The following is a 21,199-nucleotide window of genomic DNA, read 5'->3' on the forward strand; positions in this document are numbered from 1 at the left end:
TCACCTCAGTAGTTTAAAAGAAATACCACCCAGAATTCTGTTCCGAATTCTTGTAAATTTAAAACCATAAATTAGAGGATTTATAATTGGAAATAGGACAATAAATTCTACTTCCAAACAATTTTGAAGTGTTTGAGGCAAATAGTTTGAACCAAACCGCATATTAGAGATATCAAAAAGTACGGTCACAATTAAAGTGAGCAAGGAGGTTAAATGTGGCACACATGTCTGCATGAACTTTGCCCTGTTTTCTAAAGAATTCACACAGGTTTTGATGATATACATGTAGGACCAAACTATGAAAAAACCATGAAATACATAAATAATTATTGTAATGTATACAACTATGTTGTTAACAATAGTGTCAGCTGGAAAACAAGCAAGTTTGACAATAACCCAATTCACACAAAAAAGTCTGTCAATATATTGGCTGCATAGCTTTAATCTAGATGTTAGAATAATATTCATGGAAGAAATACAAAGAGGTATTAACCAGAAGAAACAGACTAACAGTAACACTCTCTGCTTTGACATAATAGAGTGGTAGTCCAGGGGTCGACATATAGCCACATATCTGTCATACGCCATGACTGCAAGAATAGACAGATCACTGCAGAGAAATGAAAAAAACACGAAAGCTTGAACAAGGCATCCAGAATAAGAGATTACATGAACAGGAGACAGCAGATCCCAGAGCATCTTGGGATAGAAACCTGTTGTCCCATAAAGTCCATTCATGCAGAAAGTGCACACTAGAATATACATTGGTTCATGCATGTTCTTATCCAAGATGATGGTCACAATGAGAGCAACATTTACCAGCACAACGAAACAGTAGCACAGTAAAGTGAGAGAGAAGAGAGCAACTCTGTAATTCAGTGTGTCATTTAAACCTGAAAGAAAGAAAAAACTTATATAAGAAACATTATGCATCATGGTTAGACCAATGCTGTTTGCTCTGTGTTATGCACGTCCATCCTGACCAGTGTTTGCTCCCTCATCTTACAGTTGTTAATATCTTCTCTTACTACAGCCACACATGAGCTTTGGGAATTCAAACCAGCCAATCAACATTCAGAAATACAATGTCTCCTTGTTTCAGTGTGCTGCAATCTACTGTGTGAGCAATGCATAAAACCTAAAAGAACATTGCAATTGAAATTATTTTTGTCATTTGATTATTCATGATAGATACATTTTATATGAAGTTTGGATGGTGGGTTCCTAAGGTTTTAACATTGATATGAACACACATGTTTGCAATAGCGTCGACCATACCTGCATCTCGTACGCAAACAAGAGCGAGGCACTGGACATCTAAAGTGGCAACCTTTTTTTTTTGTAGCTTACTGTTGCCGTGTCCAAACTAGGGTCTTGCAAAGGCCTAAAAACGAGAACAGAATTTGACCCAACTTTCAGACCCGACCAGACTAAATATGCCTGATACTGCAGTATTTGAGACCTGAACCCAGAGACCAAGGTTATATTTCTGTTACCTTTCACTTGATATAAAAATTCTGTGTCTCCTCAATTATTTTGAACCTCACCCTGCAACCTGACTACAGCAGAACCGTTGCTAGCTATTTAAGCGAACTAGCTTCTGGTCGCTTACAGCAGTCCATTGAATTTTCGCAGCTTGCTCTTCCCTGAATTGTGAGCTTCGTGGCGCACCATCCAATCTGGCCACCATACACAACCTTTTACCTCGGCTCCTCCAGTCCCCTTACCATCCATCACCCCTAAACCAGCCACCACCCAGCTGACCACCTTCAACCCTCCTCAAAAGGTGTAGATAGGAGAGATATACTGGTCCTCTACCAGGGCAGATGGTTTGCAATAGCTCAGATGACCATTTGTCCATACCTGCTCCTTCTGTGAAGAGGCCAACCTGTCCCCACAATCCAACCAAGCACAGTCAGTAAGTATTTCAAATTGTAACTGATGTGGTAAGGAACCAGAAGCAGTACAACTGACACAGTGAATCGTTGAGCAAAGCGTTTTTCCAGGCAGAGATTACAAGAGACAAACATTCTTGCATCTGTACACGTGGAGACCCACTCGGTGGAACGCCAATCCGTCAGGGGAAAGGCAGACGGAAGCTGAGGCTATTCTCGTGGTCGGGGACAGAAGGCTATGGCTGTTTCCCGGGGCAAAGGCAAGGCAAGGCAGGGAAGTCCAAACAGGCAGGGTCGGGGAAAACAGTCGGACGGTAAACGGTGAAAGTCTGGCATAATGCGAAGAACGATCTGCCAGTTAGTGTGTGAGATTGGGGTTTACATACTAAAGGAAGTAGGTGCAGCAGAGTGGACAAGGGAGAATGATTGAGCTGATGAGGTGGGTGTGACTAACAGGTGCACTGAATGAGCTGACTAGATGAGTGCAAGATAGCAGGAGAGAATGGAAGCTGAAGTGTAACGCAATATCCTAATCAATGTTAATGCTCTAGCTTCTACCATAACCCTTCAGGGTCTTAGGCCTTTTTCTCGATTTACATCCTTTCTTAAATTCACCTTTTAAAGGTAATTCCACCCATGTGTTACATCAAACACTGCAGAACAATTTCAGCTTTCTGTATAGTGTGTTGGACAGCCTGCTGTTTTGATGTGAATCTCTTATCAACGTGGAGCCCTGGCCTGTCACCGTCAGCTTTAACCCAAAGAGTCCTTATATGGTGTCAGAGTAGAAGACCAAGACTCCGGACGCCAATAACAAGCTGTGAGGCCTTGCGGTGAGCCTTGCGGCCTTTCGGTAGAGCCTCCGTTCTCTTATCTTCTGAGTTTTCTTTTAAGTATTTTTTGAGGTTGCATTTGTAACTTGTAAATCCTTTTCTATCTTTGGTGAAATAAATATTGATTGATATCGAACTTTAAATCAAGTCTGCATGTCCGTAGCCCATTCTTTGATCTCCTTCAATTCTTGGCATCGAGCCATCAAAGAGTCAGAGGCAGAGCTTCACGTTGACCCGCCCCGGCAGCCCCCGAGGTTTGTCTGAGGTTAATCCATCATGGCTACACTTACTGATAAAGATACAGGACACACTTACATAACAGCCACATATTTGTAATGAATTAGAGAGAGAGTTACGGTGACTGGTTGACCTCTGACTGTCCGCTGGACACCGCTGGGTGTCTACAGGTAGAGAGCGGGTTTAATAAGTATTAAATCCCCTTGTAAGAGTTTATCATAAATGTATTAATTGTTGGTAGTTTGAGAACAGTCGAGCCGAAAGCATAAGATAACTAAGGTCGGATCTCGTATTGCTTGGTGACTTATTTTACTGTTCAGTTATTTTGTGGTTGTGAGGTTTTGGGAACATATTCTGACTTCCTAGTTTAGCACCAGGTCATATTCCTCCAGGGAGGTTCTGCTGGAGGCTAGAGGGGTGACACGGCTGGACCCTTCACTGTGTCCCGCGGGGCTCGTAGTGTTATAGCTCTGTTAATCGTTACTGCCGTAGTGTTTACGTAGCTGCTGCTCACACGGAGCTACCGAGCGAGCAAATGATCGCTAATGTGGTTATATATGGCTACAGGTTGGATAAAAAACTGAACGGTGGGTGTTCAAATATTATCCCTGTTAACTTTCGTTCAGTGAACGTAGTACGCTTAGTAGTGTGGGATCTCTGTTATGCGTTTGTGAGACTGAAATGACCATGTTGTTAGATTAGCTGCGCGCTAACCGGAAGTAGCGGTGCAGTAGCTAAATGGGTCTGAGACTGAACTGGTCATAATCAAATATTGTCACTATCCTGTTACTTTCTTTCAGTGAACTTATACTAACTATTAGTAATGTATTTTACAGAGAGGATTAGCAGCTGCCAGGGTTCAGAGGACAACATACAGCATCGCTTTAGCAGCCTCCAGTCCGTCTCTGCCAAATCATCACTGCAGGCCACAACGCCAGCCACAGCTCATCACCTCACCATATAATAATAAATTTGATTTTAGACATTTATTTACATGTTTCTACCATTTTTGTATTCATATATTCCACTGCTTTTGCGTACCTAAGACCTTTGGTAAACTAATTTCAAGCACCAAAACAGTTCGACCTCCTGAGTAAAGCTATGTTTTCACAAGAGATATGAAGATTTTCCAAAATCTAGATTACATTTTTCAGCTTTAGAGTAATATTTCTCTTTACACTTTTGCCTTATGACAATGGTGCCTCATTACATAGAGAGCTGAGATTGTTCTGCAATTTTAGATGTAAAACACATGGGTATCTATCATATGCAAGTGACTTTAAAAAGTGAATTTAAGAAATTATGTAAAATCAAGAAAATGACCCATGACTCCAAAGGGTTAAGAAGCCCACTCTGGATCCAGAGGTGTTGGCTAACTATAGACCTATCTCTAACTTTCCCTTCCTCTCTAAGATACTGGAGAAGGTAGTCGCAAATCAGTTGTGTGACTTTTTACATAACAATAGTTTATTTGAGGAGTTTCAGTCAGGAGTTAGAAAGAATTATATCACAGAGACAGCACTAGTGACAATTACTAATGACCTTCTAGTTGCATCAGATAGGAGACTTGTCTCTGTACTTGTTTTGTTAGACCTTAGTGCAGCGTTCGACACCATTGACCATGACATCTTATTACAGAGACTAGACCAGTTGATTGGTATTAAAGGTACAGCACTAAGCTAGTTTAAGTCGTATTTATCAGATTGATCTCAGTTTGTATTTGTAAACGATGAGGCATCAATGACCACTGCCGTTCGCCATGGAGTTCCACAATGTTCTGTGCTTGGACCAATTTTATTCACCTTATATATGCTTCCTTTAGGCAGTATTATCAGAAAACACTCCATAAACTTTCACTGTTTTGCCGATGATACTCAACTATATCTGTCGATCAAGCCAGATGAAATCCACCAGGTCGGTAAACTTCAAGCAAGTCTTAAAGACATCAAAACATGGATGACCTGCAACTTCCTGCTGCTGAACTCGGACAAGACTGAAGTTATTTTTCTCGGCCCAGAACACCTCAGAAATCAAGTATCTGATGACATGGTTTCTCTGGATGGCATCGCTCTGGCATCTACCACCACCGTAAGGAACCTTGGAGTTATTTTTGACCAGGACCTGTCATTTGGCTCCCACGTGAAACAGATCTCAAGGACAGCCTTTTTTCACCTACGGAACATCTCAAAGATCCGGCACATCCTGTCTCAAAGTGATGCAGAAACGTTGATCCACGCATTTGTTACTTCAAGACTGGATTACTATAACTCCGTACTATCAGGCTGCTCCGGTAAATCCCTTGGATCTCTCCAGTTGATCCAGAATGCTGCAGCTCGTGTACTAACGAGGACGTGGAAGAGAGATCACATTACTCCTGTACTAGCTGCTCTCCACTGGCTTCCTGTAAGATCGAGAATCATATATAAAATCCTTCTCCTTACCTACAAAGCCTTAACTGATGATGCACCATCATATCTTAAGGAGCTTATAGTGCCATATTACCCCACTAGAGCATTACGTTCACTGAATGCAGGGTTACGTGTGGTTCCCAGAGTGTTAAAAAGTAGGTTGGGGGCTCCTCTTCTGTGGAATCAGCTTCCACTTTCAGTCCGGGGGGCAGGCACGGTCACCTCATTTGAGAGTAGACTTTCCTCTTTGATAGTGCTTATAGTTGGGGCTGTTTCAGGCTTATAGTTAGGGCTGGCTCAGGTTTGCCCTGGTCCAGCCCCTAGATATGCTGCTATAGGCATAGACTGCTGGGGGACATCTTAGGATACACTGAGCTCCTCCTCTTCCTCTTTCACTCCTCCTCTCCTCTTCACCTCTTCTTTCTCTCTTTCTGGATAAATGATTGTCTCTTCAATGCACATTACTAACTCTACTTTCTTTTTCCATGGATTTGTGGCTGCCTGGAACCAGGGGGGAGGACCCCTCCTCTCTACCTCCTTCTGCTTAATGGATCGTGGTTATCTGGATCATGGACCATGCCTACTACTCATTATATGAATAATTTCTGTCATATTCATTGAATGTGCTGTAACTCTGTTACGTTATTCATTCTGGCCACATGACATCTATTGCTTCTGTCCATCCGGGGAGAGGGATCCTCCTCTGTTGCTCTGGTTTCTTCCCCTTTTTTCCCCTGTAAAAGTGTTTTTACTATCTTTATTGGGAGTTTTTCCTGATCCGATGTGACGTCCCGGGACAGGGATGTCATGTGTACAGATTGTAAAGCCCTTCAAGGCAAACTTGTATTTGTGATGTTGGGCTATATAAAATAAACTGAATTGAGTTCAATAAATGTCATTTTTTGAGTAGAAGTGTTGTCTGTCACTACTTTCATCAAAATTAGAGAGGGACTGAGATAAAATGGGACTGAGGAATGACTTCATACTACAGATTCATGGGGTGTGTGCAAATGAAAAAAATATATTACAACGGTTTTTGTTTTCAAACAAAATATTTACTAAAAAGAAAAACAAACTATTTACCATGTTAACACAATGTGCATGTTTCAGTTTCGTTTTTACAAGAACAACACATGTACTCTGTGTGTACTGTGTACTCTTTACCAGTGCATGGTTGTCTGTCACATTGCGCAGAGTAAAACTGAACAGCTGATCTGGGCCCCATTCCTCGTACGTGGTTCAACAAAGTCGATCAAATGTCCTATTATCCACCTTAAATTACAGCGATGATTGACGTCAGGCTATGTCAGTTTCTCAAAGGCTGATCCGCGCTCAAACTGTCTTGTTAATTCGAACTAGACTTCAGTCATCTGGATAATTGCACATGCATGCTCCTCTTCAAAAGAGAGAAAGGTCGAGCACAGATTCCATGATCTTCTAACGCTACAATGGCAAATAAACTCAGAGGAACAGACTATTTTTCTCCACTGAGGAGCAGGAGATGATCATGAACGCATATGAGGGAGTCAAGACCATATAATCATTCATCCATCCATTATCAGCCGCTTATCCGAGGTCGGGTCGCGGTGGCAGCAGGTTCAGCAGGCCGACCCAGGCTTCCCTCTCACCCGCAACACTTTCCAGCTCATTCTGGGGGATCCCGAGGCGTTCCAAGGCCAGCCGGGAGATATAATCCCTCCAGCGTGTCCTCGGTCTTCCCCGGGGTCTCCTACCAGTTGGACGTGCCTGGAAAACCTCTAATGGGAGGCGTCCAGGAGGCATTCTGACTAGATGCCCGAACCACCTCAGCTGACTCCTTTCGACACGAAGGAGCAGCGACTCGACTCCAAGCTCCCTCCTGATGTCCGAGCTCCTTACCCTATCTCTAAGGGTGAGCCCGGCCACCCTGCGGAGGAAGCTCATTTCGGCCGCTTGTATTCGAGATCTCGTTCTTTCGGTCACGACCCAGAGTTCGTGACCATAGGTGAGAGTTGGAACATAGACCGACCAGTAAATGGAGAGCTTCGCCTTCCGGCTCAGCTCCCTCTTCACCAGGACGGACCGGTACAGCGCCTGTTTTATTGCTGCAGCCGCACCGATCCGTCTGTCGATCTCCCGCTCCACCTTACCCTCACTCGTGAACAAGACCCCGAGATACTTGAACTCCTTCGCTTGGGGTAGGCAGTTTGTCCCCACCTGGAGGGAGCAATCCACCGGTTTCCGGCAGAGCACCATGGCCTCAGATTTGGAGGCGCTAACTCTCATCCCTGCCGCTTCACACTCGGCTGCAAAACGCCGCAGTGAATGCTGGAGGTCACAGTCCGAGGAGGCAAACAGGACCACATCATCCGCGAACAGCAGAGAGGCGATCCCGAGACTCCCGAACCGGATCCTCTCCGCCCCCTGGCTGCGCCTAGATATCCTGTCCATGAAGGTCACGAACAGGACCGGTGATAAAGGGCAGCCCTGGCGGAGGCCAACACCCACTGGGAACGTGTCTGACTGATTACCGAGGATACGAACACAGCTCCTACTGCAGGCGTACAAAGACCGGATAGCCCGTGCCAACGGGTCCGGCACCCCATACTCCCGCAGCATCCCCCACAAAAACCCCTGAGGGACCCGGTCGAAAGCCTTCTCCAAGTCCACAAAGCACATGTAGACTGGTTGGGCAAACTCCCAGGACCCCTCCAGTAGTCTTGCAAGGGTAAAGAGCTGGTCCACTGTTCCACGACCGGGACGGAATCCGCACTGCTCGTCTTGAATCTGAGGTTCGACAAGCGGTCGGAGCCTCCTTTCCAGCACCCTGGCATAAGCTTTTTCCGGGAGGCTGAGCAGTGTGATGCCACGATAGTTTGAGCACACTCTCCGGTCGCCCTTCTTGAAGATGGGAACCACCACCCCGGTCTGCCAGTCCATGGGCACTGTTCCCGACCCCCATGCGACACTGAAAAGGCGTGTCGACCAAGACAGCCCAACAATGTCCAGCGCTTTCAGCATCTCAGGGCGGATCTCATCCAACCCTGGCGCCTTGCCACCAAGGAGCTTTTTGACTACCTTAGCGACCTCTGCCAGGAAGAAACCACCCCAAAGACTTCCGGCGCTGCCGCCTCTCCGGGGGACATGTTAGCCGGGTTTAGGAGTTCCTCAAAGTGCTCTTTCCACCGCCCGACGATGTCCCCAGTCCGGGTCAGCAGTCCCCCCCCCCCTGCTGAGAACAGCCTGGGGTAGGTCCTGCTTTCCCTTCCTGAGCCGTCGGATGGTTTGCCAGAACTTCCTTGAGGCCAACCGAAAGTCCTTCTCCATGGCCTCCCCGAACTCCTCCCATGCCCGAGTTTTAGCATCCGCGACCATCGCAGCTGCAGCCCTTCTGGCCTGCCGGTACCCGTCAGCTGCTTCAGGAGAGCCCTGGGCCAGCCAGACCCGAAAGGCCTCCTTCTTCAGTTTGACAGCTTCCCTCACCCCCCGTGTCCACCACCGGGTTCTCGGGTTGCCGCCACGACAGGCACCGATGACCTTCCGGCCACAGCTCCGAGCAGCCGCGTCCACAATAGAGGCTTTGAACATGGTCCACTCGGGTTCCATGTCCCCAGCCTCCCTCGGGATTTGTGAGAAGTTCTTCCGGAGGTGGGAGTTGAAGATCTCCCGGACAGGATCCTCCGCCAGACGTTCCCAGTTCACCCTCACTACACGTTTGGGCTTGCCAGGTCTTTCTAGCCGACTCCCATCTGATCCAACTCACCACCAGGTGGTGATCAGTTGACAGCTCTGCTCCTCTCTTCACCCGAGTGTCCAAGACATACGGCCGCAGATCAGATGATACGACTACAAAGTTGATCATTGATCTCCGGCCTAAGGTGTTCTGGTACCAGGTACACTTATGAGCCACCTTATGCTCGAACATGGTGTTCGTTATGGACAAACTGTGGCTAGCACAGAAGTCCAACAACAAAACACCGTTCGGGTTCAGATCGGGCAAGCCGTTCCTCCCAATCACGCCCCGCCAGGTTTCTCTGTCATTGCCCACGTGAGCGTTGAAGTCTCCCAGGAGAACTATAGAGTCGGCAGGCGGCGCCCTTTCCAGGACCCCTCCCACCGACTCCAAGAAGGCCGGATACTCTGAACTGCTGTTCGGTGCATAAGCACAAACAACAGTCAGAGCTTTACTCCCTGCAACCCGTAGGCGCAGGGAGGCAACCCTCTCGTTCTCCGGGGAAAACTCCAACATAGCGGCGCTCAGCCGGGGGCTCGTGAGTATCCCCACTCCCGCCCAGCGCCTCTCACCCTGGGCAATTCCAGAAAAGGACAAAGTCCAACCCTTCTCCAGGAGCTTGGTTCCAGAGCCCATGCTGTGCGTGGAGGTGAGCCCAACTATATCTAGCTGGTACCGCTCCACCTCCTCCACCAGCTCCGGCTCTTTCCCCGCTAGCGAGGTGACGTTCCACGTCCCTAGAGCTAGTCTATGCTGCCGGCGATCGGCTCGCCCAGGTCTCCTACCTGGCCCGCCGCCCGGTCTGCATAGCACCCGACCCCGATAATTCTCCCCGCGGGTGGTGGGTCCACGGGGTGACTGCTGCTCCATGTTGTTTCTTCGGGCTGAGCCCGACCGGGCCCCATGGGCGAAATCCCGGCCACCAGACGCTCGTCGACGAGCTCCCCTCCTGGGTCTGGCTCCGGGAGGGTGCCCCGGTTTCCCTTGTCCGGGCGAGGTAGCTTTAGACCGTGGGCTGCTATTCATCAGGGTTTTTTGAACCGCTCTTAGTCTGGGCTCTCCCCCGAGACCTGTTTGCCTTGGGAGACCCTACCAGGGGCTGACGCCCTGGACAACATAGCTCCCAGGATCACTGAGCCACTCAAACTCCTCCACCACGTTAAGGTGGCGATTCATTGGAGGAGAAGATTGCATATGTCTGCCTCTGTTATGGCACTGCTAAAAGGTCGGCGCACTGGGCCCAGCTGCTGAGAGGGCTGCGGTGAGGTAGCGCGGGGCAGGGGAACGCGGCGTCTCGCCACGTTTCCGCCCGTCGCGGAGCTTTGCTTGCCAACTTTGGGGGGGGGGGGGGAGTGTATTTTGTCACTGGACTTTGCTTTCGAGACACTAAATAACGATTTAAAGCGTTAGCGATTTAAAGATATTTAACAACAGATCCGCCCATGTCCTTTAATTTAGTGTTGTGATTTCCCCCTTAATTTAAATCGGAGGGTGAATTGTTACACCATGTCGGCTGATTCAGAGAGTGTTAGATATGATGTGTGGTAGCTGCTGATATTGTGCAACATTAAACCTTATGACATTCTTGGTGAGATACTTGTTTACCAACATTGCCACGGGGTTGAGGGGTCGTTCACCTCCAAAGTACAATTTAGTTTTCTTCGACTCTCCTGCAAATAAGAGACCAAACTACAAATACTGAACTTTAAAACTAGGTAATGTTTGGTGGTTAGCAAAAGAAGGATGTATCCATTTTTTCGACAAAAATATTTATATTATTGCATTTTCTTTTTGAAAGAAATAAATAGAAAGATGTCACTATCCATATTATGAAAACATAATCAAGTTGTACACAATTATGTTACACAAAGCTTCTGAGATCACTGAAAGTTGAAAAGTAAAAATTGCTTTAAAAGATATTTGGGAGCTATGGTAAATATTCGAGATAAAATATATAATATCATTATATGCTTATGTGTTTTGTAAATTAGACAATTAAATCAGTTGCTACATTTAATTGTGCTGAAATTAAGTAATGCAAATTTAAAACATTAATTTCAACATGGAAAAATTAGAACCTGAAGTGAGTCAACACATCTTAAAATTTCAAAAAGAAAAGGCAGCTTAGATTTGAAAGGTAGAAATGCTCTTTCCTCTGTTCCTTTATTGTCCCACTCAGTAGGACATGAGTTTCACTGATAAAATGATACACTTACAAACTTTCAAAGAGGCAAGCAACCATTCAAAATGCATTTAATGCAAAGGGAAAAGATATTAAGTGCAAACAGATTCCCTGCGTAGAAGGATCATCAGGTATGAACAGACAGAATGGAAAACTATACATTTAACCATTAGCTATCAGCAGATAATGTACTGTGCATGTAATCTTGCAGCCTAAGTAAAGTACAGGCTACTCTGACTTTGGCCTTCACGTCATATAAATCATTTTTTGTTCCAGATGGCAAGTTCACCTGTGTCATGTTTGAAAGGCAGATATTATAATCTATTTACACATTATTTCTACTTTGGCATATCTGTCTTTTGACCTTTTGTATTTATACAGTTTCCAAAGCAAAGCGTGTGCTTAAAATATGATGAAACGTTTCACGTTTTATATTTACATTAATTTAACTCCTAACTGCAAAGAAACTTGAAGATAAGTGAACATCCGAAAAGCTTTCAATGCAAAGCAAAATATATTTAAGGCAAACAATTTAATTTACAAGGATCCTCTCGGACAAATCTGTAAATGTAACAAGACCATGACCACAATTATGTAAAATCGCGAAAATTAGTGGGTTAAAGGCAGAACATGTAAATATGCAAAAAGAAGTATGCCATATGCAAAGTTTATTTCAAAGTACAGAAATTCATATCCAAAAATAATATGAGTGCAATATTACATGCCTTTGAGTTTCCTCATCATTTAATTTTAAAAGTAATACCACCTAGAATTTTGTTCCGAATTAATGTCAATTTAAGACCATAAATGAGAGGATTCATAATGGGAGATATGATGAGAAGTTCTATTGCAATAACATTTTGAATGGTTGGAGGGAGATTTGAACCAAACCGTGTATTAAAGACACTAAAAAGTGCAGTTATAAGAAAAATGAGCAAGGAGGTTAAATGTGGCACACATGTCTGCATGAACTTTGCTCTGTTTTCTAAAGAATGTACACACGTTTTGAGGACATACATGTAGGACCAAACTATGAAAAAACCATGAAATAAGTAAATGATTATTGTTATGTATGAAACTATGTTGTTAACAATAGTGTCAGCAGGAAAACAAGCAAGTTTCACAATAACCCAATTCATGCAAAAAAGTCTGTCAATATATGGGCTACATAGCTTTAATCTAGATGTTAGAATAATATTTATGGCAGAAATACAAAAAGGTGTTAACCAGAAGAAACAGACAAAGAGTAACACTCTCTGCTTTGACATAATAGAGTGGTACTCCAGGGGTCGACATATAGCCACATATCTATCATACGCCATGACTGCAAGAATAGACAGATCACTGCAGGCAAACGAGTACATCACTAAAGCCTGAACAAGGCATCCAGAATAAGAGATTACATGAACAGGAGACAGCAGATCCCAGAGAATCTTGGGGTAGAAACCTGTTGTCCCATAAAGTCCATTCATGCAGAAAGTGCACAATAGAATGTACATTGGTTCATGCATGTTCTTATCCAAGATGATGGTCACAATGAGAGCAACATTTACCAGCACAACAAAACAGTAAGATATTAAAGTGAGAGAGAAGAGAGCAACTCTGTAGTTCATTGTTTCACTTAAACCTGAAAGAAAAAAAAAACTTACATGAGAAACATTATGCATCATGGTTAGAACAATGCTTTTTGCCCTGTGTTATGCACGTCCATCCTGAACAGTGTTTGCTCCCTCATCTTACAGTTGTTAATATCTTGTCTTACTACAGCCACACATGAGCTTTGGGAATTCAAATCAGCCAATCAACGTTCAGAAATAAGTTTCCTCCTTGTTTTAGCGTGCTGCAATCTAGCAATGAATCAAACCTAAAGGGACATTGCAATTGGAATACATTTTTGCCGTTTGATTATTCATGATAAATACATTGTATATGAAGTATTGATGGTGGGTTTCTAAGATTTTAACAATCATATGAAAACAGCTATTTCGGTCGGAAATCAGGAAATAGAATATGCGCATATTCACAATAGCGTCGACCATGTATGCATCTCGTATGCAATCAATTGCAAGAGTGAGGCACTTGGACCGCTAAAGTGTCAACCTTTTTTGTTGTAGCTGGCTGTTGCTGTTTCTAAACTAGGTCTTGCACAGGCCTACCTAAAAACAAGACCAGAATGTTACCTGACTTTCAGACCAGACCTGACTAAATCTGCCTGTTACTGCAGTATTTGAGACCTGAACCTTGAGACCAACGTTTTATTTGTTTTACTTTTTACTCGATACAAAAATTCAGTCCCTCCTTCTCAATTCATTTGCATCCTGACAACAGAACCTTTGCTAACGATTTAAGATAACTAGCTTGTGGTCGGATTTTCGCAGTTTACTCTACCCTAAATTGCAAGCTTCGTGGCGCACCATCCAATCTGGCCACCATACACAACCTCACTTTTTTTTTTTCCTCAGCTTTTACCTTTGTTCCTAGTAATTGAAGCCCCACCGTTTACGACAGCCAGCCTCAACTCCCCCGACCATCCATCACCCCTAAACCAGCCACCACCTACCCAACCACATTCAACCCTCTTCTCAAAGGTGTAGATAGGAGAGATATACCAGTCCTCTACCAGGGCGGATTGTTTGCAATAACTCAGACGACCATTCCTCCATACCGGCTCCTTCTGGGAAGAGGCCCACAGCAACCAACCTGTCCCCACAATCCAACCAAGTGTGGCGAGAGGTAGAAGATATGTAGTTTAAGGTTGGATATTAACTAATCGTCAGAGCACGACAACGCCACCTCAGGAATTACAACTAAAGATTAAGTTTGCCCACAATATTCAGAACTCAGAGGACACTCAGGTTCATTATACGGAGACGTGGTTCCAGTACAAAAACAATCTTTCTTTTTACCACAGAGGTTCACAGATAATATTAAATACGAAATACTAATAAAAGAGCCGTTATTTATAAAAGGGGTGTAGAGCTGCAACTTATCAGTGGCGAGGTGAACCAGTGCAGGTGAGGGTCCCAAAAGAAAAGAGGCACCCCGATCACACGTGTACACAACACTCACTCACACAGCCACACGTGAGGGTCGGAACCACCAGGGGTAACCTAAACCACACAGCACACTTAGAGAGACACCAACACCCGGAGACACCAGTCCCACCACCTTGGGTTAGCAGCACCTACAGAAACAAAGAACACAATTTATTCAGGCTCTGGTTCTCAAAAAGGAAAATCAAACAAAAGAAAAAGAAGAAAAGACATAACCAAAATAATACTCAAGGTCAGAGTGGACTAGGGCTGTCAAAATTGCTCAAAAATGACATTTGAATATTCCCTTTAAAAAAAAAACACATATTCAACTTTCTGGTTGCGCATTAGGCACGTCAATAACAGGACAAATTAATACAACGAGACATAACTACTTGTATAGGTAATTTATTTAAGTTTAAACCTATTTAACAACATATTACCTACACAAAAATAAGTAAATTAACTAATGGCCAAGACCGCATCTCTCTCTCTCTCTCTCTCTCAATAAATGTGCTGAGTAGGGTTGTCAACGATACACAATTTTTAGGGCTCCAGACTAAACTTGTGCAATAGTTTTAATAAGATACACCAGTTATACAGCTTAACAATACAAAATGAATAGTTATGCTCTACTGACAACAACAGAACAAGTTGTAGACATAACTTGTGCATTAACACTTCCTACTTTCAGGCCTGGACTGAAAGGAGGACCCAGATGCAGGGGATATCCGTACAGGCGCACTTTATTGTATTGAAAAAAACATTAGGCTGTGAAAACAACTTTCTCACAAAAACTTCAAACATAAAACGCTCCCGAAGGAGGGGGGAAAAAAAACAACTTACGCACAAAAACTTTCGGGAAAACTCTAACTAGGACTGTGGACGCTGGCTTTGGTGCATGGACAAGGAAAAACACTTTGGCACCGGACAGAGGGAAGACGCAGACTGTAAGCACATGAGGGTAATGGGGAACAGGTGGGACCACTCAGGAATCAGGGGAGACAATCAGACCAGTGACACATGAGGAAAGGCAAGTAACCTGAAACGAGAGGAGAGTCAGGCTTCAAAATAAAACAGGAAGTTACGAGACAAAAAACCCAGACAAGACAACCCTCACGGTGGTGTGACACCTACAAAAGATCGCCCCTCGGTGGGGGATAAAGCGCCTGTGTTGGCCAGCCCTTGTAATTAGGCCTCCTTGTACGTTGAGCCTGATTGAGCCACATGTCAACAGCCTCTTTGGCATCAAAATCATCGATGCTCGGTCCCTCCATACTAATTCTGATAAAGTCCTCAACAGTGTCCACATGAAGTGACCCCCTGACATCTGACTTAATCCTCTCTCGCACACAGCAGAAGACACTGGGAGTGCAAGCATCATGTGTACAAGATGTAGGATGTTCTACAAAGAATAGAAAAATAGTTTAGGTTTCAGTCAATCAAAGGGTCATATGCCAATTAAATTAATGAGAGTATCATATTTACTTTGTAGTCGGAGCAGAACGGCATTTTGGTAACATCATCCCCCATAGAGCATGGTATGACTTGTCCATGTAGTTGGTAACAATGAAAATGTTCATCGACTGATACTCCTCTCTTGCCAGCTTGGTATCACAGCCATTTCTGAAAATAGTTAGTTTCTAACTAAGTTTCTGTAGGATCAAGGTAAGTGTTTGAAATGCTGTTCTATGTTATAATGTTTATATGTTGTCATGATCATTGATAAGAGCTGCTAACCTTGTTAGGATGGGGGAGAAGTGGTCCAGCAGGAAGTCCAGCTCCTCTGCACCATAATCTGTCAGGAGAGGTCTTTGTTCAGGCCAGGAATCGTGATTGAATATTTTGAATGACCTCACTGCCCTCGTTGTTGCTAATGAGGACCCTTCATCTATCAAAAAATACAAAGAGAAAGAGAGATTAAATGAAAAGAAAGATATATGTGTCATAATGATATCAAAATTGTACTGTGTTTTCACTTGCCTTCCATGGCAACTGTCTTGTCTAACCACCCTGTTTCTGTCCCTAGTTTCTTGAAGGCCTCTTTGGTGGCATCATATACACCTTAAAATGAAATCACATATTGTGCACAATTATTTATGTGTTAGTCCTACCACCAGCCTAACAGCTTAATCATTATGGTGCCTGTCGACATATAGCCACATATCTATCATACGCCATGACCGCAAGAATAGACAGATCACTGCAGACAAACGATGACATCACTAAAGCTTGAACAAGGCATCCAGAATAAGAGATTACATGAACAGGAGACAGCAGAGCCCAGAGAATCTTGGGGTAGAAACCTGTTGTCCCATAAAGTCCGTTCATGCAAAAAGTGCACACTAGAATATACATTGGTTCATGCATGTTCTTATCCAAGATGATGGTCACAATGAGCGCAACATTTACCAGCACAACGAAACAGTAAGATATTAAAGTGAGAGAGAAGAGAGCAACTCTGTAGTTCATTGTTTCATTAAAACCTGAAAGAAAGAAAAACCTTAAAAGAGAAACATTATGCATCATGGTTAGAACATTCCTCCTTCCCCTGTGATATGCACGTCCATCCTGAACACAGTGTTTGCTCCCTCATCTTACAGTTGTTAATATCTTGTCTTACTCCAAACTCACATGAGCTTTGGAAATTCAAACCCACCAATCAACGTTCAGAAATAGATTTCCTCCTTGTTTTAGCGTGCTGCAATCTACTGTATGAGCAATGCATGAAACCTAAAGAAACATTGCAATTGAAATACATTTGTGACGTTAAAATATTCATAATTAATAAAGTTCATATGAAGTTTGGATGGCGGGTTCCTCAGACCTTCTCAAGCCGTACATTGAACACCACATGCCCAGCCAAGCATTGACCATCTCACATACTGTATGCATCGACTGGATCACAGAGTGGATCACAGCCTTGAGCTTTTTTGCGAGGGGTACATTTTTGTACAGTGTCGGCGATGCGGAGAACATCGGGAAAGCTGCTGCATACATACATCCTGATCCGCACATACACATATTCAGTGTTGGGGGTAACGAGTTACGAAGTAACGGATTACAGTAACGTAATTACTTTTATAGGTAACGAAGTAAAGTAACGCATTACACTCAAAATATTGGTAACTACACTACTTTACTAGACCTCAGTAACGCGCGTTCCTGCGTTACTCAAGACATGTGTACCAGTCCGAAAAGTTCTCTTTTAGTGGCGCGCGAGTCACACGACACTTCCTGCATGAACAACCTATCACAGAACTCCATCTGAGTGATTTGAGTGACGTAGCTGCTGGTGCGTAGAAGGAGGGAAGCGGGGAATGGATGAGACGGAGACGGAGACGGAGTGCCCGGATCCAACTGGGAGGTTCTCTCCAGGTTCCCTAGGATTAAGGATATTGCAAAGCAATACAACACTCAATACCATCAAGTGCACCTGTCTGTAATGACGTGGAGCTTCTAATGAGGACAAGACACGTCTGGTATGAACGGAATCCCTCTACTGGTGAACTGCAGTATTACAACTGTTAAAGCATTGAGAACGCGCTCTTGCACCAGACATGTATATATTTTCCACACGTAACATCAACATTAGTTAGCGTCAACAAGCACGTATCATTGTACTTTCTGCCTTCAAAGTAAAAGCACTTCTTGTTTACATGCTCTTCACAATAAGAGTAAATCATGTAATAAAACAAGTTACAACACTGTCAAAAGGCTTTTCAGCCTGGGCAGTATTGTTCTGACCCCAAGGAGGAACAGGCTGTCGGATAAAAGATTCAAGAGACTTTTACTCATGCGATACAATCGCTTTTTTGAAGGGTTAGGGAATAGAGAAAAATGATAAACTTCATAGGATATAGTGCACTTTCTGTTTATTTAGGCAATGATGAAGTGGATTTTCTGTTTATTTAATTGCATTTTCTGTTCTATTTTTGGGTTAAGTGCATTTCTGTTTCTATTTTATGGGAAAAAGTGCCATTAATTTTTCTATTTTTCTTAAACCACTACAGTGATTCCTATAACAAGCTGGTTTTGTTCTTAGGAGTCGGCCCCCATTTGGTTTAGTGGGGTCTCATGTTTCCAAAAGCCTGTTTTCAATGTGTTATGCTGTTTGACCTGAATGTCCCCACCATACACAGCCTCTTGTATCCTGTTGTTTGTGGATTTTAAAGTGAGGCATATTTCTTTGGTCAGACAGTGTGAACAGGGTTAATGTTCGTTCAAGTTAATGGCTGAGTTTTATATGCCATTTTGTTTTACATATTTACAATTACAATACACTATGTGGAAAGGCTAAGAGATGCCATTTATTGAACATTGAAAATAAAGTGATGAAAGGGCCATGATGTTTGTCCATTTATCTTTGCAGTTAATTTGGACATTTGCTTAAAAAAATGGAAAGTAAAGTAACTAGTAGTGAAGTTACTTTTCAAATGCAGCAACTAGTAAAGTAATCTAGTTACAATTTTCAGAAGTAACTAGTAACTAGTTACTTTTTCTGAGTAACTACCCCAACACTGCACATATTCAAACTCCTAGTTATATGGTAATCTACACATACATGTATATACACATATATATAGTACATAATACATACAGTACATATATCCTCACAAGTATATATTAATTCATATACTACTGCCAGCAGGCACATATATATATATATATATATATATATACACATATATATATATATATATATATATATATATATGATTGATTGAGGTGATGACGCACTTAAATACATTACATTTTCCCAACACTTACCCATTTAACTTGTCTGATACGTTGCCATGTCTTAATATCAGACGTTAAATCCCATCGCAGCGGAGGTGGCGTCATGCTGCATTCACAACAGAAGCGTTGCGAATATTCGCAACGTTTTGGATGTGAACGCACCATTAGACTTTGCCATGATTATGGACTTAAATTCCTCATATGTAGTCATGATCATCTCCTGCTTGTCAGCGGAGAAAAGAGACGCTCTTTCTCTGATCTTATTTGCCATGTTGTACTGTTATAAATCATGGGTTCGTTGCTCGACACCTCCCCCTTTTGAAGAGGAGCGTGCACGCGCATTTAACCAGATGACTGACGTCTGGTTCGAATTAACGAGACTGTTTGAGGGCGGATCAGCCTTTGAGAAACCTGACGTCAATCATCGCGGTAATTTGAGATGGATAATAGGACATTTGATCGACTTTGTTGAACCACGTACGAAGAATGGGGCCCTGAACCCTGACACTGAGGCTATATTATTACTTTATTAATCCTGCAAGGGGAAATTGTTCTGTTTCAGCAGCATTTATGCATACAAGTAAAAAGCTATATTAAATATAAAAATGCACAATATATATATATATATATATATATATATATATATATATATATATAAAAAAAGATATAGCCTGGAGAGGGGGCAGTGCCTGAAAACTTGGGGGGGGGGGGGGGGACGCACCGATATCCCTGGCGGAGGCTGCAAAGGTAGTCAAAGAGCTCCTTGGTGAGAAGGCGCCAGGGGTGGATGAGATTCGCCCTGAGATGCTGAAGGCGCTGGACATTGTTGGACGGTCTTGGCTGACACACCTTTTCAATGTCGCATGGGGGGCGGAAACAGTGCCCATGGACTGGCAGACTGGAGTAGTGGTTCCCATTTTCAAAGAAGCGGCGATGAGTTAGTACCTCAAAATCTGAGGCCATGGTGCTCTGCCAGAAACCGATGGATTTCTCCCTCCAGTTGGGGACAGAGTGCCTACCCCTGGGGTCTTATTCACGAGTGAGGGTAAAATGGAGCGGGAGATTAACAGGCAGATTGGTGCGGTTGCAGTAGTAAAACAGGCGCAATTTACTGGGCGGTCTACGTTGCAACCCTCAGCTATGGTCACAAACTCTTGGTCGTGACCAAAAGAACAAGGTCTAGGATACAAGCGGCCAAAATGAGTTTCCTCTGTCGGGCTTTAGCTTTAGAGATAGGGTAAGGAGCTCATGATTGGAATGGTGTACAAGCCATAGAGTCCAGGAGGGGCGGAGTTGGGACATTCAGGTCATGGCAGTGGTTCAATTTAGTAGCATTGGTTACAGTTGGAATGTCTGAGCCCTAAAGTTTACTTAAATTATTGTTAAAATCTTATTATGAAAATTATGAATATTAAAATAATTTATTTAAAAAAGTTTTTTAAGATATATATATTTTCTTTTTTTATTTTGCGGATACAAGCGGCTGAAATGAGTTTCCTCCGTAGTATAGCCTGGCTCAGCCTCAGTTTGTGTAATGAACAAACTATTTGCCCAATTCAAGTATTGGATGGAATGTTATGTTGAAAACAAAGGCCTCATCAGAGGCACTGAACAGCTATGTGCGTGCTCCAGGGATGGTGCGGCAGGTAAAGCCCCAAGGAGGCGGGAAGAGACCCTTCCACAGTGAACCCTGCACACTCTACATGCAGTGTGACATTGTCAAGGACATGTACGACAGCGTTGTGGTTGACGCCTCCCTTCACATGGTCTCTTGGACATGAACAAAAAACATCACCTGAAAGCAGATGATGTAAATATTAATATGCCATACATGGAAACATGAGGTGTAGAAGAGTCACCCTTAAACCACTTCCTTAGTGGACAAGAAGAGAAAACCATCAAGGTAGAGCCACAATCATGGCAGGCAGAAGCAGAATTATTCACATCTTGGTCATGATTTGCTCTGTTAGTTCAACAGGTAATTAGGCTGCTCAAGACTGATACAGTTACCTGCTTTAAAAAAATAAATAAAAAGTGGTCATTTGTTGTTTAAAAGTTTTTTTGTATACTTTACTTGTATTTGTAAATGTTAAATCACAAGCAGGTCAATGATATTCATGTTAATAAAGATATATTTATTTCAGATTATATTAATTTTAT

At 43.4% G+C, this 21,199-nt stretch overlaps 2 protein-coding genes across 2 annotated transcripts; both read right to left on the reverse strand.

Moving 5' to 3' along the window:
* Positions 1 to 936, reverse strand: LOC306747856 (olfactory receptor 2A7-like; the record flags this gene model as incomplete). Its single annotated transcript, XM_079230956.1, has 1 exon — positions 1 to 936. The coding sequence occupies one exon, from the start codon at positions 934 to 936 to the stop codon at positions 1 to 3; it is 936 nt and encodes a 311-aa protein (XP_079087082.1).
* Positions 937 to 12,007: 11,071 nt separating this feature from the next.
* Positions 12,008 to 16,771, reverse strand: LOC306747857 (olfactory receptor 11H6-like; the record flags this gene model as incomplete). Its single annotated transcript, XM_079230957.1, has 2 exons — positions 12,008 to 12,571; positions 16,463 to 16,771. 2 exons carry the CDS (start codon positions 16,769 to 16,771, stop codon positions 12,008 to 12,010), a joined length of 873 nt encoding a protein of 290 aa, XP_079087083.1.
* Between the last annotated feature and the right edge of the window lie 4,428 nt (positions 16,772 to 21,199).

This window comes from Taurulus bubalis, assembly GCF_910589615.1.
Source record: "Taurulus bubalis genome assembly, chromosome: 15".
In the NCBI taxonomy this organism is placed as follows: Eukaryota; Metazoa; Chordata; class Actinopteri; order Perciformes; family Cottidae; genus Taurulus; species Taurulus bubalis.